At 34.2% G+C, this 19,110-nt stretch overlaps 1 protein-coding gene and 1 long non-coding RNA gene across 10 annotated transcripts in view; one reads left to right on the forward strand and one right to left on the reverse strand.

Moving 5' to 3' along the window:
* The first annotated feature begins 219 nt into the window (after positions 1-219).
* On the forward strand, positions 220-16,089 carry LOC123773772 (uncharacterized). 9 transcript variants are annotated; one of them, XR_011224388.1, is made up of 12 exons: positions 220-367; positions 4,236-4,478; positions 10,179-10,284; positions 12,106-12,182; positions 12,513-12,592; positions 12,865-12,949; positions 13,237-13,416; positions 13,530-13,935; positions 14,212-14,344; positions 14,984-15,054; positions 15,308-15,391; positions 15,960-16,089. XR_011224388.1 is itself a non-coding variant. In XM_069312309.1 (11 exons), exons 2-5 carry the CDS (start codon positions 4,470-4,472, stop codon positions 12,543-12,545), a joined length of 225 nt encoding a protein of 74 aa, XP_069168410.1. In that variant the 5' UTR covers positions 222-367; positions 4,236-4,469; the 3' UTR covers positions 12,546-12,592; positions 12,865-12,949; positions 13,530-13,935; positions 14,212-14,344; positions 14,984-15,054; positions 15,308-15,391; positions 15,960-16,089. The 9 variants fall into 9 exon arrangements, 1 of the variants encoding a protein (XP_069168410.1); XR_006774873.2 differs by having other exon boundaries at positions 13,867-13,935; XR_011224390.1 differs by lacking the exon at positions 13,237-13,416 and having other exon boundaries at positions 221-367; positions 13,530-13,606; positions 13,867-13,935.
* Positions 15,928-19,110, reverse strand: part of LOC123773773 (uncharacterized) — a 47,985-nt gene continuing 44,802 nt past the window's right edge. The window contains exon 4 of the long non-coding RNA XR_006774874.2: positions 15,928-16,025. This is a non-coding gene — a long non-coding RNA (uncharacterized lncRNA). The remainder of the gene's footprint in view (positions 16,026-19,110) is intronic.

The following is a 19,110-nucleotide window of genomic DNA, read 5'->3' on the forward strand; positions in this document are numbered from 1 at the left end:
TTCTTATATAACTACTAGCACTAAAGTGTTACTGGTCCTCAGGTTCAGGAGCCTGTACACCAATTAATTAACAGCTGAGGGGGGCGGGAGCAAATAGTCGAAGCTCATTTCCGTAAGCACAACTAGGGGAGTCCATCGGCATGACCATTTGGGTGTACGCCATCTATGTTTTGACAGCAGTACTACCAGTTTACCCCCACGTTATTCGATGATCACGTGAGAGAGCACGGGTGTTATGGTCAGTTGCTATTCTATATATGATTCTAGACAACGTAGGTGATTTGTGGCTTGTTGCGGGCAGAGGTCAGCAGTAACTCTTTAACCAGTGTTCGAAGAAGACGTATAGACCAGTGCGGTTGACCAGCGGGTAAGTTGAGTATTGTTTTCATATTTAGGTGCGTCTTTCTAAGTCATCTGTGTTAATTTTAGGTTGGGTTAGTTATAAGTTATAATAGTTAAGTTAATATGTTTTGGGTTTTACTTGAAGATATAATAGAGAGGGGGGGGGGAGGATTTGTATAGGAAACAATAAATTACTTGTGTAAGCTACGTGTGGTTTCAAAGTGAATTGATTAGAGGGCCAGTAACCCTAGAGGCCTTTACGGGGATAGGAAGCCGGCGTCTTGTCAATCTTCTTAAAACCGTTTTAATAGTACGGCTTCGACGGGTAGGATGTTTCATAAGTTTATACGTATGGGAGGAAAGTCTTGGGAGCGTCCACATTAAAAAGCGGTGTTCTCTGGTGAGTGTTTAAAAAGTTAGAGGGCGGCCCCTTAATTACCCCTTAACGTGCAGGAGGAGTATTGAAGTGTCCTTGTTAATTGTGGAGAATCAAAAAACAAATCTTGGTTATATCTAAGATGTGGTCCACTTAAAACTAAGGTCGGGTAACTGAAAAGTACCGAATTTTTTTGTTAATAATCTATATATTTAGTAAATGGTAACTTGACATTATGCCTTTGCCTGAACAAGTCTGTTGGTGGGAAGACGGGTAGTTAGTAGTTCAGCAGTTACCAGGAAGGATTGGTCTTTAATTTAAATAAAACTTCAGACGAAGAAATGTTTGCCAAGGTGCTAAAAAATTGCAAAGGGCTGGTTTGTCTCCATATACCACGTTTATTAAATCATTAGTGCATAGGTTAAGTGTACAGTATATGAATGAGACGGATATACTGTAGTTACCTCATATGGTCAAACAGCCTTCTGTAGTTACCTTAATTGTTCTAACATGCTTAGGCCTAAAGTTTTAATCAAAAGCCAGTATGGCTATTGACCAAAGTTAATGTGTGAAAATTACTGAAAACCAGTTGTGAAAGTTAGTCGGTTAACTGAAAAGTTAAATAGGTGGTGCCTTGCCATACCAAAGCTTTAATCTTGATAGATTAGATTACAGCAGCCCGTGCTTCACATTTTAATTTCCTGTTCTTGTCCTCCAAAAATTGATGAAACTGGCTCTCTCAATAAGTGTAATCATCTACTGAAAAGATGGTCCTGTATCACATTAGGACCTAATAATTCTAGTTATATAAAATGTTTTGCCTCTTGTCAAATCCTGTTGTAGAATATGGTTGTAAAGGGTGAAAAGACTTTTAGCAGTGAAATGTTAGTATTGGGCATGGCTTCTGCCAATATTGGCTGGCACCACTGCTTATGGGTAGTTAAAATTTAGTAGGGCTGGCATGCAATTTATGGAATATTAATGTCAATGCCAACTCTTGGGTGGCTTAATCGTCATAAATAAGTGGCATTCCATGGGTCACTTATTAGCCATTTGATTTTTGTAGGCTGGTTCCTTGTTTGGATTTGTGCTGTACCCATTTAGCTATGGGGCTGTTGGTTCTATCATGCACATAATTTTGATTTACAGGCATACAGCCTGTAATTTTCAAGCCTTGTTTGGCTTGAAAAAGGGAGTAGAAAAGGCTTGTATTCATTCTTCTAGCTTTCTTTAGGGAAAAATATACACGTGGGACAGGAAAGTGCTTGAATGTTATGAGCATAGTGGTGGTATCCCTGGATTTGAGGTACAGTATGTAGAAATCTTTTTGGCATGCTATCATAATTGTTTAGTTAATGTTTAAAAATCATGTTTGTATATCTTCATACTTGTTGCTTTCCTACTATGGGTAGATTGTCCTGTAGTAAAGACCTTATTACCATACACTACTAGGTACAGTACCTGAAATTAACATTAAAAACATTGCCTTCTGCTGCCCAATTAAAAACTGACTGTTCTTAAGGGTCTTTTTAAGTAAGTCTTCCTTGGTGTCCTGCATAAATTTACTCTAAATATTCTTAATTCATTATGCATTTTCTTTTTTTCCTTTAAATTGTATTGTCCATTGTGTAAGAGCCTCCCTTGCCCCACCCATAGCACTACTGTTCAACAAATCTATAGTCACACCTTCCCTGATATCCTCAAAAAAGCAAGAGTAACGCCAGTCCATAAAGGAGGCAATCCGGCGGACATAAACAATTATAGACCAATATCAAATCTACCCATTCTATCAAATATTTGAAAAAATTATTTACAAACAGCTCTATTCCTACCTCATAAAATTAGACATACTCAGCCCCTGCCAGTTTGGCTTCCGGTCCCAAAAGAGCACCAACGATGCAATCATTAGTCTCCTTGACGTTATCTACTCGGCCCTTGACAAAAAAGTTTCCGATTGGACTCTTCATTGACCTAAGAAAAGCCTTTGATACTGTTAATCACAACTACCTCTTACTTAAACTCCAGCATTATGGAATCCGAGGCCTTGCCCTTGACTACATCCGATCCTATCTTAGTGACAGACACCAATATGTAACCATCAATGATACAACTTCTTCCACTCTACTAATTACCGTTGGAGTGCCACAGGGCAGCATCTTAGGACCTCTTCCATTTCTTATATATATAAACGATCTGCCTAATGTCTCTAATATTCTCAAACCTATATTGTTTGCTGACGATACTACCCTTATCTATTCAAACCTCAACCCACATACACTAAATGTTGTGAATAATGAATTAAAAAAGTCCACTTATGGATGTCGATGAACAAACTAACATTAAACATCGAAAAGACTTGCTACATCTTATTTGGAAGCAAATCATCAAATGCAATTCAGCTACAGATAGACAACATTAACATCAGTAATAAAAATGATGGAAAGTTTCTTGGCCTATTCCTAAACAAGACTCGACTTCAACACCCACATTCAACACATAACTAAGAAAGTCTAAGACAGTTGGTATACTCTCCAAAATAGGATATTATGTTCCTAACTCTGCTCTCCTCTCACTATATTGTGCACTAATCTACCCCTATCTTAATTATGGTATCTGTGCATGGGGGGGTTCTCCCACTGCAAACCACCTTAAGCCCATCACACAGCAAAAATCTATCAGAATAATAACTAACTCTGCTTTCAGACAACACTCGGCTCCCTTGTTTAAATCCCTAAACTTGCTAAATATTAACTCCCTCCACACACTTTGTCAACTACATTTACAAAACCCTGTTCTTAAATGCAAACCATGCTCTGAAACTCTCCCTGGACAGATGTAATAGGACCCATTATCACCACACCAGAAATAAATATCTTTGATATCCCCAGGGTCAAACGTAATCTGTGTAAACACTCTATGCAAATTAAGGGACCTAGTCTATGGAACTCGCTCCCTAGTGAATTGAAAAACGAACTTTTGCCTTATTTAAAAGCAAAACCAAAAAGTACCTAACTTCATCTTAGTTTCCTACACTGAGCTTTAAATTTGCTCTGTACCTAGTGTTGCCCAATCTCCTAATTTTTATGTAATATCAAACAACCTTATTGTGTTCATTGCTGTCTTTTGTGCTAGCCATATGCTGTATTGTGACTACCAATTTTTGTCAACTACCATTCAAGCTGTCATTGCAATCAATCTTGGCTACCTATGTGCTTTAATATACTGTACCTACAATTTTCTCTAGTCTTTTTTTTTCATTTCATGTAATGTTATAATTTTTGTCTATAAATTTTGCAAGTATTTACCTCTTTAAAATTTTCTTAGATTAAGGACCTGCCCGAAACGCTGCGCGTGCATATTGCTGCAAATATAGAGAACGGTAGTCAAAAATATTTGAATTGTGTAAATAACGTCTATTGGCTTTACAAGACTGTAATTACCATACAGTATTTGTATCCTCGCATTCCTTGTGTACATTCTTGTATATGCATAAATAAATAAATAAATAAATTTGCAGGTGGTAAATTCTCCTTCGGCTGCTGCAGCTCTCCAGCCCAGGGCGTTGACTGGCTAGTCTTAAATTGCCTCCCAACTTGGTAATGAGGTCCTGAGCTGATGTGATCTGTGGCGAAGAGTGAAATAGTTGCCTGAAGTAGCGTATGGCACCCTTTCTAACCAGCAGCTGGCACCAACTTTGGGCAACATCAGAGTGGACAAGGCCCAGATCCTGTGGGAGACCTTCTACACTAACATGTTAAAGGTACAGAATCTTAATCACACTTCCCCTTCCCTGGCAGTTTCAGTTCCCCTCCCTCTTTTACTTTCCCATAGCTTGAAAAGCTTTATCTTAAACAGCAGCATAGTTTTGTTAAAGAATGAATTATTGGCTGGGATTAAATATCTTCTAAAGCAGAAAATTAGAAAGTGTCCATGCTTTGGTATTAGTTGGGTGAATGAGATTAATAAGGTTGTATAACTAGTTTAAAAAAAAAAAAAAAAAAAAAAACTGTAGCTCCTACTTGTGCAATTTTGATTCAAGGACTGACTTGGTCCTTATCGATCTACTGCAAGGTAATATTTTGGCATTTATGGATTATGCTGCACATATGCTTCAGTTTTAAAGTAACTTGCCAGTCTTCAAACTACTTGTTCGTGTGTTTCTTATAAGGTCTCGTAGCCTTCACTTTACTCAAACAAGTCATAATATCCTTATGACAGTCGGGCCAAAAAATAGATTATTGGGTTCTCTCCTGACATGTTTAGTAATTTTAGATCCTTTCACTGCTGTTTCAACTAGGTTCTTTATTCATTGTAATGGTTATTTAATGTTTTGTTTCCTGGCAAGTCATGTGGTAGGTTGTGAAAAGCTTCAAAAAATCAATGTTTAGTCCTTTTGATGTTGACTGGTTAATTTGGAAAGTAAAGTTTACATGACAGCCTTATTTTCAGTATTTAAATTTTCTTTGGGGGGTGGGGGCCCTACTACTTTAAAATTCCTGTAAATGGTGAATGAATCTAACTTTACAGATATAAAGTCTACTGGATTTGATGGTAGTTTTGTGCTATTTGTGGCCTGTATAAATGGGAGCAACATTTGCAAAAAATCCAATCTAGAAAAGTATTGAAAGTAGAGGCACATTTCATGGAAAGTTCCCCTGACCCTTAAACTGTGCATATTACTGCAAATATAGGGAACAGTAGTAAAAAATATTTGAATTGTGTAAATAACGTCAATGTTAAATCTCCAACTTATTGGCGAAAGTGTTGTGAAACTTTCATATTTTTGGAAATTGATTTTAAGTAATTTTGGTAAAAATTTTATGAACAGCTTCTAATAACCAAAACTGATTATGCAGTAATAGATGCAAGCATCTGTTCTAGACACGAAGAATAGTAGTGTCCACAAAGTGGATATGCAGTTGGGGCCTTTATCATATCTTGAGACGTCATCTTGAGATGATTTCGGGGCTTTTTTTTTTTTAGTGTCCCGCGGCCCGGTCCTCGACCAGGCCTCCACCCCCAGGAAGCAGCCCGTGACAGCTGACTAACTCCCAGGTACCTATTTACTGTTAGGTAACAGGGGCATTCAGGGTGAAAGAAACTTTGCCCATTTGTTTCTCCCTCGTGCGGGAATCGAACCCGCGCCACAGAATTACGAGTCCTGCGCGCTATCCACCAGGCTACGAGGCCCCTTATCATAAAGTAATACATGGCACAAATAATAATCATACACCATAAATACATTGGACAATGTTAATGTTACTTTCATATTGTTCCAAAAATTTATTTTTTTTATGGAAATTTTTTAGTTTTTGTTGTAACCTTTACATCCTTAAATACATTTTTTCATAACTGTGGATAGAATGAAATTGGTAAACAAATAAATCTATCAAAACTTTGGACTTAATATTTTTGGCAACTTCTTTTTCTGCTTTAAAACTGCAGGTATTCTCTTTAGGTTAGTTTGATTAGACCATTAGGGCTTTTTCACTTGTATAAAGTATACCCTAAAGATATCCCCTAAATCAGAATTATCCCGGGTTTTTATTTTTTTTTCTAGACTTTAAATTTAAACACATTGACCTAGAACTCTCACATTAGAGTATGAATGTTTATTAAAACATGGTTAAATTAGTGTTCTATAATTACATAACTTCAATTATCTCTGGTTTCGGTTTCGTGTTTGAGTTTTCCGATTATCACTATTTTGATTGTGCTATGCTGTCTGTTATAAAATTCCATCGGACTGGATTTTTCTTAAGTTTTATAAATTTGGAGTTGTAATTTTTTAGTCTAAAATTGCCACAATTCAAATGCCCTATTGACTATTTTTTTTTACAGAAAATATACTGAACCTATATTCTAACTTGATATGTTCTGAGAATGTTAAAATAATAATTCATTTTATATTCTGAATTGAAAATTTAAAGTTCTGAATATTAAATTATAATTTAGAATAAATTAGAATTATTATATAGAATTATATTAGAATTAATAATTTTAATTATTAATTTAATAATTTAGAAACTTTTGAAAGTTATGCTCTAATCATTTAGACAGTTGGAGCCCTTGCCTAGTTGATTATGCAAAAATAGTTTTAAAACTTGTTAAATTGTCAAATGATGTGGTTTAAGGGTTAACTTTGCATTTAAATATCCACACCTGTGTTAAATTTTTTGGCTTTTCAACTTGTATCCCTTATGGTATATCTTGATTCATCCTGTACACCTGCTTAACATCCATGAATATTTTGGTATATAAAGTTGAATACTGATATAATAGTGAATTTAATGTTTGTGTTTATCAGATGACCCGCTAAAGTGGAGCCAGTTATGTTACTTGGTTATCGTCTAGTATGTAGTTTGGTCAAAATGGTTTTTGGTAACAATCTTCTGCCATGTTGAATGTCCTTGTATAATTGTCCTAAAGGTTGCAAAGTGTAGGTTTGTGTACTTTGTGGTATTTTTTAGTTTCTTTCAGAATTTGAAGCCTCTGTAGGTTAGGATATTATATAGTCTACATGTTCCAAAAGGCTTTGCTTAGTTTCTAGGTTAAACTACCTATATAATCCATACTGTAGTTCATTGTACGTGCAAATGATATTTGGGAAAGCTGTAGTTATTCCCATAATACTTAAATATTATATCTTGACGTCGTAAGCAACTTGATTGCCATTCTTGTTCTTTGAGGGTAGTGTATAAAATTGTGCAGACCTTTTTAGATGTTGAAAAATAGTTTCACTTGGCAAAGTAGGTAATTATTTGTTCTGTTAAACTTGGTTTAAATTAAAGAATTGGCTTGGTAGTTGCAGAAAGATAATTTATGTAGTTGAATAAGTCTCTTTGTTACTATTGTGTAACTAGTTTTAATTGTCAATGCTACAAAGTTTTTCATATTGGTAATCTTTGAATCTCTTTACCAAGAGATTGGCAGCATACGAGGTGCATTATCCAGCTTTGGTCTTGGAAAAGTTGTAAAAAATTAGTTTAACTAGAGTAAATGAAATTGGAAACTGTAGTGTAGGCTTGTATGGTCCTTAGTTGAGTTGCATAAAAAACCTCTAGGTATTTGTTTATCAGAATATTTTAAAGGTTGTAGGCTGTGCCTATTGTAATGTAGCATTGATGAATGTGTGCCTTATAGGTCCAAACAATAAAGTTTATAAGATAGTATCTAGGCATGGTTAGGAAACATGTTCACAATTGTATAAATTGTAAAGTAAATTGTCAATAATTAAAATCGGTGGTGCAGTTAATGTGTGCTAAGAGTTTAATTGATTATGGTCCCCAATCTTGAATGGTAGAATTTGCTAGTGTAGCAATTATTTCCAGAAAGTTGATTAACAGTGTAGACCATACCTGTTGGAATGGTTAAAAATTTTAATATCTAGGTAACCCAAGGCTCTAGGATGTATAAGTTTTTTATTTTTTTTTTTGTTACAGGTAAAGAAACTAATTTTGCTAGTTAGAAGAGACTGGCTACTATAATGATTGAGCCTGTATAGTGGAGAATAGTGTGTACTGTATAGTCGATATACTCCATTGTCAATGAAGTACATAGCTGGATCTTGGGTAAATCATTGTATGGGAAAACTGGAAATGTGTAACTTGTCCTTATTGGTAATTTAGTAAAAAAAAAAAATTGAGCTAGCATGTTGCATAATAGAAATTGTTTGTGGTAAAATGTTCATTGCACAAAACATAACAGCAGCTGTTAAATGTCAGACTAAGTGGGTGAGATTAGTGGTAAATAAAAGATTGAAGAGTGCATCGTTACTAGATTCTTGCAACTTTTCCTTGCATGGTCAGTAATATAAGATTATATGGTAGTAATTTTGAGGATTTGTATACTTGTGTATTTGGTGTAATTATGTGTAGAAATGAGCTGTTATTGTATGTTTCATAAACTTGGTAATATGGCCTGTTATACTTACAGCAGTTTGAATATTAAAGTAACTAAGTGCATAATTTGTAAGTTTAATAATAGAAAGTTTTAATAAGTACAAAGTTGTTAATTCAGATTTTTTCCACTTGATGGGTGGAGAAGCATAATCTGCAATGACCCCTATAATGTATCAAAATTAAATTTTTGTGGTAGCATATAACCGAGTATGGTCCCTTAAGTTAGTCACTTACCTTAAATAGTGATGAATCGTGGTATGAGACCTGTTGCTCTTGGGTAAAAAAATTTTTGGCCGTTTTGGAATGGGTATTAATGTTCTTGACACTCTGTCTTGAGACTAATTGACTAGTTACTAGATTATAATTATATGGGTGTCATGGGCCGTTGATGATTTTTGAGTAAAAAGGCGATGCAAGGTTTATTTTTTTAACCTACTTGAATGTAGTTGTTTGTAAGCACTAGTGTGGTGCATGGGATTGAATGATCACTGCTCCACATTGTGATAAAATAGATTCCTGTTGCATTGAAGTTTTGAAAGTTGAATAAATGTTTTGGCAAATATTGGTGTAGTTGTAATATTGTACATTGTTAAAATAAGGATTAACTTGGTGAATGGGTGGTTATATTGCTTTTTAATCTTGGTACTTTGTTATAGCAAATGTTTGTATTTGAAGGTAGTTTAAATAAGTTATAACCTACTTATTGGTAATAGTTGGCAACATAAATTTTAAAGTATCGGGCATTATAGGAAGTCTGTACCCGAATTTATGTATATTGGGATATTTAATGTAGGTGTACGTAAGCTATAAGTTGAAAGATAATAATGTTAATCTAACATGTTAGATTGTCATTGCCCATATTGTAGATAGTCATGGTAGGTCTTCTACGTAATGAGGTTTGTGATGGTTTAAGCTCTTTACACGTGGCAACAAGTAATTGGTTAATACATTTAGATCTGTGTGTTTTTGTTTCTTAAAATAGAAAATCCCTTTGATCCCAAAGCAAGTGTTTGTGATTTAGCATATATCTTGGGTGTAAGTTTTTAACTATCCTTTGTTGTATAAATGTATTATTCTACTGTACAAATCTCTTGTGTGTATACTATGAGAACTGTTGGGTAATCATTTAAGTGATGATTGGTTCAAATTCCCAGTTGTGTTCTGGGGAACGTAGGACAGTTACCTGAAATGCTACACATGCTAGTGGGTGTAAAAGAATGTAAGAACTGTGACATTTTGTTGCCTTTTATAATTAACTTAAGAGCTAAAGCTTGGTTTGCCTGCAATGTTAGAGATGCATAATATTCCCAAAGACTAATGGTGTATTGTAGTAACAATATGGGATGTGGGGAGGGGGGGAATCCTGACAAGATTTAATTTGAAAATTAAATGTTTGCTACAAAAAAAAATGTGTACTTCAAAGGACTTTGTTCTATAATTTAAATGAATGAAAGATGGGGTGAGGGGAGGTAGGAAATTTGTTAGTGTAGTTTTAAAATGGCAAAGTTAAAAAAAAAAGCTGTGCAAAAAAGTAACAAACTTTAATGTTCCATTGACAGGTTGTGGAGGGTCCTTCGAAACAACTTCAGGAACAGCGTACAGAAAAATTGCCTCTAGTGATGCTACAGGAAGTAGCATGTTGTATGTCAGAAATAGAGGGCAAAAGTAAGTTTACTGATGATTAGTTTAACGAGTAGCTCTTAAATATTTAGGTAAAAATTGTGTAAAATTGTGAAGGGGCCTGGAAATAGGAAAATAAGTTCTAGACCTTGACAAGTGGGTACAAAAATTTAGTTAGAAGAATTGCTTTGAATAGCATAAAAAGGATTTTAATTTGTAAAGTGGGGTGTTTACTCTTAAATAGAATAAAATCTGATGTTTAGGGTATTTATAATTTAAGTGTTAATTGGTTTGTTTTGTGTTCGGTTAGTTTGGTTGCAAATTATTTGAGTTTGTGCAATTTATAGACAATCACAAGTGATGCGTCAAATAAATCCACAAGGGCTGTGAGGGTTCAAATGTCAGATTGTGGATGTACCATAATTGACTGCCATGACAAACTTAAACTGGGAGGCCTACTGACCTTACAGCTCCTGCATTCCTGGTTTGGTGCCTTTTGATAATTACTTACTCATGGCTCCTGCAGTAGCTTTGAACCCTCATGGATTTGTTCATCTAAATGTTTAACTTGTGTTCATAACTGAAAGTAAAAACTAATGATGGTACAGAAATAGACTAGTAACTGTACTTATCTATAAATAAAAATGTAAATTTGTTAAAAATTGCTAATATCCAATAGTTCTTCAGATTGCTTTGTTAAAATTTCAATGTTACATTTGCATCAGAGTAGGTTTTTATATACATATTATATTGATGTCACGTCTGTGACGAGAGAAACTTTTTTAAATTGTTTTTCAGTGTGATTTTGACGATCTTTGAAACCTCTTTACCAATTACTTTGAAGTTTTGACATGTTGCATTCGAATAGGCATGTTTCTATATACATGCCTTACCTGTGACTAGAGGAATTTGTTTATTTTTTAACATTGCCATCTGTTGGATGTAAGAGCCACACACTGTAATCTCCCCAAGTTCTTCAGATTGCTTTGAAACTGACACAACGTTACATTCGAATATGGGTATCTTTTCATATACCTACTATATAGATGCCACCCCTGTGACAGGTAAAAAAATGTATTTTTGAAAAAGGGGACCATCTGTTGCACATAACATTTAACTATACTGTCAAATTCCATTTCAATGTTTCAGATTGCATTGATATAATTAAATAAATCTAAATCTTAAATAAATTTTAAGTGTTTTGTGACATTGTGGCAATAGAGCTGTGTTTACCATAACATTCATTTTGTAGGTATAAATATAGATGCCACACCTGTTATAGGTAAAGCTATGCTTTGAACAAATCCTGTTCTAAGCAGAAACTATGCTTTTCTTGAACAAGTGCCATCTGTTGAATGTAAGAGAAACACGTGCTATACTAGATGTTACAATTCAATTTAAATATGATTGCATTGATAAATTGAATTTTCATAAGTTTAGATTATTAATTTTGCTTTATTTTGTGAATTGCATTAGAAATGAGCAATGTTTACCATACTGTTCATTTCGTGTACTTTTTTTGTTACTTTTTCATTTCATTTTTAACTTATATTTTGGTGATGAACATCAGATCACTTGATTGTTCCAAGTTTTCTGATCAGGAAAATCGCACAACATGGGAAGGCATTGGACGAGGGAGTTGGGAATGGTGGGGATAGCGAGGGGACGGAAGTGAGAGAATGGGAAGGACAAAGGGAAGAGGGAGGGGGTAATGGTGGAAGGATGAGGGGATAGGGAAATGGAGAATGGTTGGAAGACAGAAGAGACGATGAGGGGGGAAGACTGGGGGACAGAAGGTTGCTGTGGCCAGGTTCTGCTAGTTTGTTAAAAAAAAAAATTGAAGTTTAAATAGGCTTTTTCTTTCAGAATATGGATTGGAAGTCCAGAACGTCATCCTAGACTTTGAAGGTGTTGATTGTTTGACATTCAGAATCAGGCAAGTGGTAAATATTAAACATGTTTGCATTGTATTAAATATTGGTTTTAAACACTGTAGCATTATGGCTAAAGATCATGTAAATGATGGTTGCATGTAGATGTGAAGTCAAAATTGCCACAAGTCTGAAGTATCTTTCTCCACTTTAATGTACTCATGACTACTCAAACTATTTGTTTAATACAGACTAATTTTTGTGCTTGATTAGCATTAGTGAGAATTTGACAATATTAACATTTTGGTAGATTTTAAAGGAACATTATCCATTGTAAATTTGCAAAGCAACTTGCATAAGCTCAATACAGAATTTACAAGCCAATTTGGTTACCTGTTTCAGGTTCTAATGAAGATTACAATGGTATCAAAGTAGTGACTGGGTAAAGTGTGGCTGTTCTAATGTGCACATCTATGAAGCTGGTAAGTTGACTTGCATGTTAGCTATATAAATTGTAGTAAAAATATGGGGGGGGGGGAATCCTAACTATAAATTTTATTTGAAAATAAAATTTTTGTAGCTTTTAATTTTTACTTAAAAGGGGTTTGTTCTGTAACTTAAAAAAGATGGGGTAAGGGGGGGTGGAAGTACAGTAGCTTATTTATTAATGTAGTCTTAAGGTGAATATTTAATTTTAAAAACAAATTGCTGTGCTAAAAAAATTTAATAATCATATTTAATGTTCCATTGACAGGCTGTGAAGGGTCCTTCTAACATCAGGAACCGAGTACAAAGAAATTGCTGAAAGTAGCATGGTTTTGTCAGAATTAGAGGGCAAAGTAAGTTTATTGATAATTAGTTTAATAGCTAGTTTTTAAATATTAAAGTAAAAAATTATGTAATAAAATTATGAAGGGGCCTGTAAATGGAGAAAATAAAAACTAGTTCTAGGCCTTGACAAGTGGGTACAATATCAGTGTAGTTGCAGGAATTGCTTTGAGTAGCATAAAAATTGTAATTTTAAATAGAATAAAATCTTAAGTAGAGTATTTATAATTATTTATATTTAGTCTTCTTAACTTTCAGTGTTCAGTTAATTGTTTGGTTAAAAGTTTGAAATTTATAGATGAAACGGTGTGATGCATCAAATGAACAAATCTAAAAGGGCTGTGATGAGGGTTAGGATGTTGGAGGATTGCAGATGCACCTTAATCGACTGTGCCATGATATGGTAAAAGAATTGCAACTGGGAGGTCTACTGACGTAATGGCTTGGTTTGAACCCTCATGGATTTGTTCATATAAATGTTTGTAACAGAATTTCATAATTGAAAGTAAAGTTAAAACACAAAAAAAAAACTGGTAACTGTACTTCATCTAATTGTAATATAATTGAAGTTTAAATGTTTTTTTCTTTCAGACTATAGATTAGGAAGTCCAGAACATCCTAGAGTTTGAAGGTGTTGATTGCTCGACATTCAGAATCGGGCGAGTGTGGTAGTAATAATAAATTAAAGATTTGCATTATATTAAATAGTAGTTACACAATGTAGCATTATGTCTTAAGTATCTTTCTCCACTTAAATGTACTAAAGAAACTTAGCTTGAATAGCCATACCTACCTTTTTATTTGCTTGATTAGCATTAATAAAACTTAAAATTTTAGCAGATTTTTAAAGGAACACTACCATTATGAATTTGCAAAGAAACTTAAGTAAAAATGTGTATTTATAAGCTAATTTGGTAAAATGTTTCAGGTGCTTTGCTAGATTACAATGGTATCAAAGCAGCGCGTGGCTGTTCTGGTCGGCACATCTATGGAGCTGGTATGTTGAATTACATGTTTTGGCTATATAAATTGTATTACCAATATGGGGGATGCAGGGGGGAATCCTAACTTTAAATTATAATTGAAAACCAGATTTCAGTAGGCTAGGTTTTAAATTGTTACTTAAAAGGGCTTTGTTCTAGAATCAATAAATGAAAGATGGGGTGGGGGAAGTAGGTAATTTATTAGTGTATTTTGAAAAAGGGAAACATTTAAGTTTAAACATTGCTGTGGGGAAAAAATTTATTAACCATATTAAATGTTTCATTGACAGGTTGTGGAGGGTCCTTGTATGCTACAGAAAGTAGCACAGGGGCTGAGCAGACAGCACACTGGAGATGTGGTCCCAGGTTGAATCCTGGGTGCTGGCAAGAAATGCTGGGCTGAGTTTTTCACCCTATGCCCCTGTGAGTTAAGTCAGCTGTAATGGGTTACTTCGTGGGGGGACTAAAGGCCTGAAATTGCCAAGATACTTTTGCCCTCTATCATTCTGACAGAGTTAAGTTTACTGCTATAATTAGTAGTATTTAAATATTTAGGTAAAAATTGAACGGGCCTGGAAATGGGGGATAAAAACTGTTCTAGGCCTTGACAAGTGGGTACAATAAAAGTTTAGTCCTTGCAGGAATTGTTTTGAATAGCATAAAGAAATTTGAAAATGGTCACTTTACATTTTATTCAATGTAAGAATTGAGGGTATTTAGAAATATTGATTTAAATGGTAATTGGTTTGCTTAACTTTGTTCAGTTACTTAGTTCTTAAATAATTGGCTAAAAGTTTTTCATCTATAAATTGCACACCCAATAGTGTGATGCATCAAATGACCAAATCTAGAAGGGCTGTGATGAGGGTTCAAATGTCAGAAGATTGCAGATGTACCATGACATTGTAAACAAATTGCAACAGGGAGGTAAATTGACCTCATGGATTTGTTTATAATTAAAAGTTCAACAAAAAATAATGGTAAAAGAGAAAATAAATATTGACTAGTAACTGTACCTCATATTTTTTAATGTAACTAGTTTAAATAGGTTTTTTCTTTCAGAATAAGAATTGGGAAGTCCAGCTGTTCATCGTACAGTTTGAAGGTGTTGATTGCTTGACATTCAGAATGGGGTAAGTGTTGGTGAATATTTTAAATAGAAAAATAAGGCATCAGTGGTTGCATGTAGATAATGTAAAGTAAAAATTATCTTTCTCTACTTTAAACTTGTTAAACTTAAATGATTTGAGTAGCCATATCTAAATCTTTTGCTTGATTAGCATTAGTGAGAATAAAATGTTAACATTATAAGGAACATTAGCCATTTGAGTTTGCAAAGCAACTTGTAATACAAGATTTATAAGCTAATTTGGTTAAATGTTTCAGGTGGTAATGAAGATTATGATGGCATCTAGGAATTTACTGGCTTAAGAAGTGTGGCTGTTCTACTCTGCACATTCTAATAAACTGGTATGTTGAATTAAATGTTTTAGCTATATCAAATAATTAACTTGCTTTCTTTTTTATCTAGTCCATTTATAGATGTGTACCAAAGTCCTACTGTTACCACCTGCAGGGATTGATGCAGTTTGTACTGATCCTACCCCATTTCATAGAAGGGGACCAGGCAGTCCTGCAGATTTCCCTGGCTTGGCTTTTTCAGAGCCCTGCTCTACTACCCATCCAATAGATGGACTAGAATTGCTTAGGTGTAGGGACCCTTAACAATGTGCAAACATTGTTAATAACTACAGGGCTTGTTCACTGAAAGAGTGGATACATCTAGAGGTTTAGTGCCTGGAACATGATGTACATAGGCTTCTTGTGAAGCCTATGTACATCATGTTGAGGGCACTAAAACAAAAGATGTGTTCCACTGTTTCGGCCAACAAGTCCTGCCTCAAAATGGAAGTAAGGGGTAGGCCTTGCTGAGCCAATCTTAAAAGATTGGGACTTAGGGGTTTTTGTAGTAATTTGTATGTGTTAGTGTTAATAAAATGAGTGTCCCTGTTTGATGTACTTTATTTTTCTTTTACAGGTGGTTGTTGTCCTTTGTACTCTGGATGTTTTCCTGGCCTTTGAAGTCTGCAGTTGAAACCTCAACCTGAAACATACAATTGTCAACATTAGTTATATTGTATACTATTTAATAAATCTTTTAATGAAAATACTTTATATACTTTATCCAGAAAGTAGCTATAATTTAATCATGCTGGAAATTTCTATTGCAAAGTCTTGCTAACAATATCTAAAAAAACTTGATATGAGTTTATATAAAGCTATAATAAACATAAATTATAAAGGTATAATACAAAATATATAAAGCCAATATAAACTTATAAACTTAAGTTATATTAAACTTAGTTATTTATATAAAGCTATAATATAAGTTTAAGTTTATTGTATAACAAAGTTATAATATAAAAAGTTAATATAACTTGGTTATATATAAACTTATTATAGCTTTATAATTGACAAACTAATAAACTTAAAGGTAAAATATAAAACTGTTAAGTTTAAGTTTTATATAAAAAGGTAATATTATACCTTTAAGCAACATTATATTTTATAAGTGAAAACTAATTTTGACAACTTGAAAGTATAGTTTGGTATGCAAAGCTTTTAATTTTATAGTTATGTTAAACTGCAAAAGATAAATTTTAGGCATTATTTTAATAGATTAAATTAACTAACAAATTTCACTTAAAACAAATATAGACTAAAGTTAAAGCTATGGAACATTGATGTAAATTTTTACGTCATTTCCACTAATCAATGATAAGATTACACTAAATTAGCTAAAAAAATTTCCCTCAAGTGTGTTACTAAATGCCACAACTTGATAGGAAACACATGAAAGTGTTTCCTAACAATATTGTCTAATGGTACCAAACCCTTCAATTTTCTAATAGTCTAAGAAGAAAAGAAACAAAACCATTAGACATGTCCAATCTTAATATTTGCTGCACTGAAGTGTCCTACCAAATATTAGTAATGAACACTAAATTATTCACACCAGACATCCCATTACCACAAATGTTTCAAACTGCTGAAGATAACTATTTCAAGATAGTGTATATATAAACTATCTGCCTATAACAAACACCATAAATGGGAAGAGCCTTACAAACTAACATTCAAAAACCTTCAAATACCTGGAATTCAATCCAAGCTATTAAATGAATTGACAGCCAAACTTACTGCCACTTAAACTCGCTAGATAGATTTCAAATGTTACTCAAATTTTTGAAACTGCCAAGCAGAAAACTTTCAAATTAATTTGACCTCACATCTGCAAGGTCCAGAAGGGAAGAAACTATTTTTGTCAAATCAACAAAACATTGGTTTCTTAAAAACAAACCTGTTCACATTTTTTTTCTGATAACCAGCTATTCAAACACACACTGTTTGATAAAGCACCATATGAAAGGCTAGGAGTGAAATATGAAGCACATGGAATAAAGGATAAAAAGATTGCTTAATTAAAACAAATAAATTAAAGCTTCCTCTGAAACAGATTTGACTGGAAAATACGGCACGAAGCGTACCACAAGGCTCTAAACCTTATACCACAAGGGTCTAAACCTTATATACCTCAATGACAAATTATTACAAACCACATCAATTTTGCAGATGACACCAAGATTTATGGTACAGAGAACATGAACAAATGATATCGAGCCCTTACAAAGATCTACGGCAACTCTAAAAATGGTTAAAAGACTGGCAAATTCTTATTATTATATACAGTATTTAACATTGCAAAACCTTACAGGTGACCCACAACAATCCATATCACAACTACCACATTAAAATGAAGAAGAACAATGAAATAAAGGACCTTTGAGCTAGATTCCATCATTAACCAAAAGTTGCTCCAGTACACAAAAATTACTAACAAAACCCTACAATTAATCAAGCGACCTTTTGACTTTAACAAAAAGAAGGTAGTTATTCTAATGTCAAAACATTTATACACCAGATATCTATAATCACTTAGATAATTGTACCCAACCATGAAGAACCCCCACCTTCTTTACAAAAACACATCTACTTTCAAACAACAACACTGCCCAACACAAATATTTCTAAAACTAAGTCGACTAATACTAGGAACAACTGAAGGCCACGACAAACACTGCAACTCTCTCCTACCCCCAAGTCTTATGCTATTAATGATCCATTTTATTTTGACATACTTCCTACAGACGAGACCAGAGACAGGACGATCTAGTGAGTAAACTGAAGCACGATACAGGTGTCAATGGACATCAGTCAGCCCACTTGTCACCACAGTGGATAAACTAATAACATTATAACCTGCAATTTTGTAGGACTCCCTGTGGCCATTTAAATCAATAAAACCCAGGGTTGTGGCAATGTTTATAGCATAAGGTAAGGTATACAAGAATGCCTGGTAATGTCTAGTCCTTGTATGTGCTTTAGGCAACCAAACTGAACAACAACATTGCTCGTGTTATACTATTTTATCCGAGTTTCTCATTCGGTACAACCTTTTAAACCCAAATAGGAATGCGCTTTAAAGATCCATTTATTTGGAGATTCTACTTACACAATCTAAATTACCGGTCTCTGAAAGTACTACGAGATAAGTTTAACTAGATGAGTGTTTGCCTATCCACACTCACATGAGGTATGTGACAACACTGAATAAAGAAAGGGGCTTTGAGCATTCAGCATGCAACAATTAGACATGACATAACCAATATAGCCAGGTCATACCTCCCCCTCCTACCTACCCCCTAACTCCTTCCCCCAATCCTATCACTCCTGCCCTCCCTTCTACCCCCCTCACTCCTACCCTCCCTCCTGCCCCCTCAATATGCCCCTCCTACCCCCATCACTTAAGTTATTTATCTGCTTTTATTCTTGTGTTTTGCTTTATCGTGTATCTTGTATCGTGATCCCTCTGCATCTCTATGCACACTGATATTGATCCTGATCAAAATCTTCTGTTTCATATCTACACCAACCAGCACATTGATCATCATTATTGCAAGTATTTCACAGCACACCAGGCTAAAAACAAACTTCAAAATAGCACCTGTCTATCAGTTTATAACCAAAATGTTAGATCACTTGGTAAACATTTTGACGATTTAAAAGCATTACTCACAGCACTAGGTACTAACCTATCGTTCATTATTTTAACAGAAACTTGGCTAAAT

This window comes from Procambarus clarkii, chromosome 72 (genome assembly GCF_040958095.1).
Source record: "Procambarus clarkii isolate CNS0578487 chromosome 72, FALCON_Pclarkii_2.0, whole genome shotgun sequence".
Taxonomy (NCBI): domain Eukaryota; kingdom Metazoa; phylum Arthropoda; class Malacostraca; order Decapoda; family Cambaridae; genus Procambarus; species Procambarus clarkii.

Bases quoted from the DNA above. Each gene is read 5' to 3' on its own strand.
- LOC123773772 (XM_069312309.1), top strand. The intron at 10,285-12,105 runs GTAAGTTTACTG...TTTTTCTTTCAG, and splicing joins GTCAGAAATAGAGGGCAAAA to AATATGGATTGGAAGTCCAG. The intron at 12,183-12,512 runs GTAAATATTAAA...TACCTGTTTCAG, and splicing joins CATTCAGAATCAGGCAAGTG to GTTCTAATGAAGATTACAAT.